This window comes from Cucumis sativus, chromosome 3 (genome assembly GCF_000004075.3).
Source record: "Cucumis sativus cultivar 9930 chromosome 3, Cucumber_9930_V3, whole genome shotgun sequence".
NCBI lineage: Eukaryota > Viridiplantae > Streptophyta > Magnoliopsida > Cucurbitales > Cucurbitaceae > Cucumis > Cucumis sativus.
The window spans coordinates 5,436,160-5,443,795 of NC_026657.2; the positions used below are offsets into that span (position 1 = coordinate 5,436,160).

The following is a 7,636-nucleotide window of genomic DNA, read 5'->3' on the forward strand; positions in this document are numbered from 1 at the left end:
TGCTTTGTGATCTGGTATGAGATACCTTACTCTTATTATATGATCTGGAATAGGATGTCTTGTACTTGCTTTATCATATGATATTAGATGTCTTATACTTGCTGTGTGATGTGATATAGTATAAAATGACTTATGTTTGCTTTGTGATCTGACACTGAAAGATGCGTTGTGTTTAATGAAATACCGTGGAAGATAGAAATTTTACTTGAATCCATTTCACGCTAGCAAACTTGAGATACATGATTTCGACCCAAGGAAATTGTTTTTCCGTTTTGGGTATAACAGAAACAACTTTAGTACCCATGTAACTCATCCTTTCCTGCCCTTCGGGAGTTTACAATATGGATACAAATTAAAGAGATTTCACGTGAAAGTTTAAGTCTAGGAATCTTTGATGGCTCAAAGTAAATGGAGAAGTGAAACAATATGGTCAGGTTAGGAAATGAAGCTAAAAGATTGAGACGGTTTGTCCATTTCACTCGTGTCAAACCCACCATAGATGCCAAGACTGAAGCTAAGGGTTCCCTAGCTTCCAATCTCCCGCCCCTAGATTCTCCATGGTGAAATTTGGCTCCAATCCTGGAAACTCTATATCCTTGGATTAGAAAGTTCCTTATATAGAAATCAAGAGGGTGTGACAGTGATTGGCACTTTGTCGAAGCAGAGCATTGCACAATGCACAGTGGCTATGGTCTGGAAAACGTAGAAGCGATGCAGCTGCGACACTTCACCTCAAACGAACCATCTGGAAAATGCGTCGACGGGCACCGGGTGGGCACTGCACGCCTGTCTCCATGTGTTTGAGGCTCACTCCATGTTGTCCTGTTTGTTTGCCAACTTCTCAATTTTAACACCAGAAGCATCCTAGAGGTGTCAATTGCTCACTTACCGAAAGAAACGTATGTTCATGTGCTCATTATCTAATACAATGTGCTTCAAAATCTTTCTCAAATTGTTAACGCGAGATCAAGGATGTTGTGATATATGCAAATTATAGGTGCGCACTAACTAATTTATATAAACTTTGTCAGAAAAGAATTTAGTCAAACTTAGATGATCATTATATATAAAAAATTTAAGAATTACAAAATTTACATGAGAATAATTTAAATTTTCATCAATCAAATAAGTTCAATACAAACGTGACAAACAAATAAAATTTTTAAAAATGTTGAATATTTATTATCATATTTGAAAGATAAAACAAATATTACCACAATTTTTGTTAAGAAAATGTAATTCAATTAAGAAAACAAATATCTAACTTAATTTTACAAGTATTCAAAGATATAGAAAGTATAAACTTATAAGGAAAATATATCAATCAAACATTTCAAATATAAGAATTATAATTAAAAATAATGCATCATATACTACCTTAATCGAATGGAGCACTGACAAAAATATCAAAACAAGTTATAATAATTAAGTCATAACACACATTTATTCTTTGTAAAATTGACAAAAACAAAACCCAACTCATATATACAAAATGTAAAATGTCATAAATGTCTTCATTACTGATAAGCATTTGATATACCCGATATACTTAATATCATTACATCTAATACACCTTGATAACTTAATATACATTTGATACTTCTTGGTAACCTTTAGACATTGATATACTTGATGAACCACGATACTCTCGGATACACTCGATACTTTTGATACACCTGAAACAATTTGATATCAGTATACTTAATACTTCTTGTTACAATTGATTTTTCTTGATATACTTAATACCCTTTCGACCTTGATACACTCAAATGTTTCACTAATAAGCTTAATACACTTGATGTCGTGCTAATAAACTTATTATGTTTCATTAGTGCACTCAACAAGTTTGATACACTTGATATACAACATATACATTTATTATTTCTCACTGATACACTCAATTGATTAAATACACTTGATATGCTTGAAGTCCTACTTATAGACTTGAATTCCTACTTATACATTTGATATGCTTGAAGTCCTACTTATAGACTTGAATTTCTACTTATACACTTGATACACTGTTAATATACACTTGTAAACTTGATAGATATACTTGATAATGATTTACTTCACTAATATGCTAATATATTTTAATAATATATTGATGATATAATTTGTGATGATACACTGAGTTAAATCGTTCATATGCTCATTTAATCAATAAATTACATAAAATTTGAAGGAAAAAAAATTACGTAGTAAATATATCAACCAACTAATACATATAATGTAAATATATCACAACACTAATATAAATACATCATAACACTGATATACAAAACTGATATAAAATAAAATCAAAACAAAACCAACGTAAAAAAATAAAACAAAATCATTTAAAATCAAATTTAACCCATAATACACATTGAAAAAAGTAAAGAACAATCACAAACGAAATTAAATTACTTCAATCAACAACCCTCATGTTTCATGTTGAAAATAATGTGACATTGATATTCTAAAATTAAGATTGAGATAAGAAGAACAAATAAAAAATGATGATTAAGACCTTAAAAAAGGAAAAGAAATATGTACGTTATTGAATAAACAAATTATTTTTTTCTTCTAGCCTTCAAAAGTGGGAGAAAAGATTATAAGGACATCTTCTAGTCATGATATATTGGATTCTCAATATCCTTGTTCAGGTTTAAACAACTCTTTGGCCAGCAAGTTCAACCCTTCTCCATTGAACTACTCAATGTCGTAAACAATGATCAAATTTACCAACACACTTTTCAGCAACTTACCTTTCACTATATCCTTTTTTTTCTCTCTTTTTTGTTCAAAATACTTCCACCTTGGTGCTCAAAGTCATTCAAGAAGATCTACAGATCAATAAAGTTGCATACAACAAAAATATTTGTAAATGAAATTATACATAAAACTAGACCTTTATCGATATTACAATGTACTAATCACAATAGAAATTTAATGTAAATTTTTGTAAACTCATATACCTCATATATGATCAAATTTGCCAATCAACATATATACATACATGATAAATGATAACACTTACCTTTTTTCTTTACCCTTTCAAATACCTTGAACATATGTACATAGGTTTAACAGATCTTTAGTATTCTTGGCATTTTAAATGAATTAACTCAAAACTCTACAAAACCTCAAAGTGGTAAAAACTCGTATTGATAACGTAAAACAAACAAAACAAGACCAATGAAACAAAACAAGTACGAAACATGGAGAATAGAAAAAACAAAGAAAACAAAGAAAACAATTTAACGCAATTATGGTATATCTTACAAAGACATCATATACCACTATTTATTTATAGAGCATGTCATAATATGGGTTATAATGTAGAATTTAATAGGAATAAATGTTACAATAACTTGGGTAGGTTATCGATAATCTACATTTGTAATATATAATTATATTTACAATACATAGGACCAATTAGGCAGAATATATATATATAACAAATATCTTTTAAGAAATCTGAGGGACTTATTATACACATTTTTTAGGAACCATGTTAGAAACAATTTTAGAAGTACACGTACTATACTTCTAATCATAGATGAAATTGTGTCCTTACCTAGCATAAGGTTCCAGATCTCCAACTGCATGTAAGTAATATCAAAATAACAAATTTGAGCATAAACAAAGTCATTATAGAAAGAAGTTGCCAAATTGGAAGTGCATTAATGTTGTTAGGCAACAAATTCTTGTACGAACAAAGATATGGAAGTCATGAAAATTCCATATTTTCCTCATTCAGAAAATTAATCTCCTAAATCCTTCATGATTAGGGTAAAAATTAATTGAATACAAAGTTTGGAAGAAACCCTTACTACTGAACACACAAAATGTCATCAACAATTTTATCAAAGAAAACTCTCTTGAACTTCACTTGACAATGCCGGTGTGAATTTTCAATTCAGAGATGAATGCGTAACCTAAAAAACAAGGAGAGCATGGGCATCAACGTGGAATTACTTGCGACAATGCCTCCAACGCCCAAGTCATTACTGAGCTTTTTGTTATAACAAGAGTTTCAAGCATGGAAGAGAATACCTGGCCACTTGTAGAGAATACCTTTAAAATATGTACCAAAAGTTCTCTACAATTCAATGTGGCAAGTAATTCATGCATTCCAGCAGAAGATTAATACAAATATCAATACATCGAAGAATTTCATGTATATTAAAATAATTGTACATATGAAAGATGCATTCATAGTGAAAGTATTGCAGCAATAGATACAACCTAAAGAAGATACAGAAGCATCAAGGAACTATATGTAACAAAAGAGGAGAGTTTATTTCCAGAGTAGAGAATTCATCTTCAGATATTAGAAGCTAAAATTAAGGAAATAATGGGAAAGCAGCTTAAATCTTACAATTCGTACTTTATATTAGCCATCTCTACGAGAATTTTTCCATGCTGGCTGTCAAAGTTCCTTTAGGAACTGCACCTATTATTGCCTCTTTCTTCTCACCATCTTTAAAGATAATCACAGTAGGTATGCTTCTGATACCATAACGGGATGCAATCGAAGGGTTGGCATCAGTATCCACCTTGTAAAATTTGAACTTTCCTTCATACTCTTTTGATAAATCATCAATGATTGGATGCATCATGCGGCAAGGACCGCACCATGGAGCCCAAAATTCTACCATGACGGGCAATTTAGATTCTGTAACTAGTGACTCCCAGGTAGCTTCTGAAGCAGCAGGTACTGCAACATTCAAGAAACATGCAATTTCAATTAACCACAACAATGCTTTTTCGAGGAGAGAAAAAGTAGGTGCAGGTAATATTATCGACCTCCAATGAGGTAGGCAGCAGAGAAGATACTAACATAAAATGAGTATTGTGCCTCTCCCGGATTAATATCAACATCACAGCAAGTGATTAAAAACAAGTATAAACAATGATACAGAGATCTGAAAACAAAGTCAGTTAAAAGTGTCGAAATTCTTAAGGTCCAAACAGAAATTTTCAAAGTCTTCTTCCCATGATCTCATAAATAAAATAAATGTCGGGTATATGAAAGCAGATATGGAAAATTTTGATACAAGTAAACCCCTCAATACAGAAACAAATGGAGTTCTCTGATCAAATTGGTAAAAAAAAAAAAAAGACTAGCAACTGAACAAACACTTATGAACTATATACACAACATACAAAGTGTATGTATGTGCGCATGCTTGTATATTAGAATATAAAGATAGCTGAAATGTACCATTTACCGTTTCGACAGTTCAAGAGCTGTTATTTCATACCAATCATTCAGAATAACAATTAAAATACAATATGCTGGAACGACAACAATCAACGCATGTGCTATAACATTTCAATGTTAATACTTACACCGATTGTTAAAGACTCAGAATCTGACGCCATACAATACAATAAATCAAGATGCATACAGAAACACACTCACTCATGCACACGAAAAGTGTGGGATGAGAGAACAGGACATAAGAGAAAAACAACTGGGGCATTTTCCCAACATATTGAGCCAATATCAGACCAGCTCCCTACTGATCACTCTTAGTGGCATCATTAAGACCCAGGCACAGCAGAAATCATCTACTCAATTAGCAACTATTACTCCTAATGCTTAGTGACAACTCTTACAAGCACAGGTCCCTTTCAAGGATGTGTTGACAAAATTGGTCTGTGACTCACCAATTGGGTGTCCACTGATTGCCTAAGGCATCATCTCGGGTAATAATATATGGTCAATGTATTAAGTCGTTAGAAATTTTAAAGCTCAAGCTTTCACTTCAAAATGGAAACACATTTCCAACAGCCCAATTCAGAGCCTATTTGTAACGATTTTTTTAAGAGTTTGAAAAAATCAATTAGAAGCCTTTCTAAACAGGACAACAGATTCATCCCAACTTAGTATCACTGAATTTTATATTCAGATCAAAGAAAATGCAAGGATATGGAATGAATATTGACAAGTACATAAATTCAAACAGGAAATGATCTGTTATACCGTGTCAGTATCAATCCACCAAACTGACTTCTTTTTTAGTTACTTTTTTAGTTTTCGCTCTAATTTTATATTATGCATATACATAAAAAGTTAAACTCATCATGATCTGACGTATAAGTCATAACTCTAGAGGTGCTTTAACATATTATTCATTAATCGCACACACGTCGAGTTTCATAAGTATCTAAACGAAATCAAATCAAACACCAATAGCTACTAAGAACATGATCTTAAATCCACCAAACATCCAAATATCGTCAAAAGTTTCACTTCCTCATTTCTCCAAACAAGAGAAAAACGACAGTAAAAGAAAATAGGAGAACAAAATCCCAACCAATGGCAGCAGTTTCCTGAGCTTCGCAAACGATAGTTGCAGAACGGTGAGGAAATCTAGCATTAGATCTGGCAGATCGTAGAGAGTGAGAAGTGAAGCTGTTTGCGATCTTCAAGCCTCTGCACTGCGGGAGGCAAAGGGAGGTGCGACGGGCAGAGAAAGCGGTGGAAGCCAAGGCGGATGAACAAGGAAGAGTGAGGGAATCGAGAACCGTCGCCATCGAAGGAAGGGATTGATGGGTGGTGATGGTGGTTGTGAGTGAGAGAGAGAGAGAGAAAGAGGGGGGTTTGGGCAAAATTAGGGAATTGGGTTTTGGGTTTGATGTGTCAATGGATGGAGGACGAATGGATGAGGGTGCTGGGGAGTGGCACACCGTGACGTTGATTCAAGTTCAAATACAGACCAATAAAATTATAACACGTTGATTGGACAGGTGGCGTTTTTACAATGAATAAGTTGTAAGTCGGATTTGGATCTTGAACTTGCACTCCAACTCCAACTCCACCCTCTACTCATGGGAAGAGCCAGAGTTGAATCCAAACACACCCATCACACTACGAATACAACTACATACGAAACCATACGACTATATATTAAAGGTCCGTTTGATAACATTTTTGTTTTTTGTTTCTGTTTTCATCTTTTAAGAAGCGAAAGTGTTTGGTAACGTTTTCTGTTTTTTTATTTTCAAAAAAAGTATAAACGTTTTTCATTTTATAAGAAATTATAAGAGATGATGAACAAGAAAGAAATTCTGAATAGGAGATGAATAAGTCGTGAATGAGAATACACATGAAGGAGAAATAATATGAAGACAGTGTTCGTCTCGAAAAATTCAAAACGAACAATGGAAATTTTGGAATTTATGAAAAAAATACAACAATAACTTTCTATTTTTTTATTAGACCATAAGTATTTTTTGGTTTTGTTCTATTCGTGTAAGTTAACCTAAAAGAAATGTATTAAAGATATACAAGAGGGTTATATATTAAAAGTTTTTGTGGAAATTCAAATACAATAACGACGATTCTAAGATTTGATTTTGTTTTTAGGCGCGAGAGTGAACAATTAAAATAGAGTTGTTTAATTTTAAGTCGAAAAATATTAAATAATTTTTTTTCTTAGATAGTTTCGTGGTTTTTATTTTGATTCACATCATCTTAATTTTCACGTAAAAGACGATATCAAACGAATCTTTAACTATACGTTATAAAATCACTTAATTAATCGGATGATGTTTAATTTAATAAACATGTCACTTCTTTTTAAGACACATCATAGACGAAAAAGTGAACGGATGAATTATACATTAAGTTCATTTAATC

The 7,636-nt window shown here is 32.3% G+C and overlaps 1 protein-coding gene across 1 annotated transcript; it reads right to left on the reverse strand.

Annotated features, from left to right (window-relative positions):
* Positions 1–4,147: 4,147 nt before the first annotated feature.
* On the reverse strand, positions 4,148–6,681 carry LOC101204508 (thioredoxin). The gene is made up of 2 exons (XM_004133659.3): positions 6,312–6,681; positions 4,148–4,705 (listed from the first exon to the last, which is right to left on the reverse strand). The coding sequence occupies exons 1-2, from the start codon at positions 6,529–6,531 to the stop codon at positions 4,392–4,394; spliced, it is 534 nt and encodes a 177-aa protein (XP_004133707.1). The 5' UTR covers positions 6,532–6,681; the 3' UTR covers positions 4,148–4,391.
* Positions 6,682–7,636: the final 955 nt, after the last annotated feature.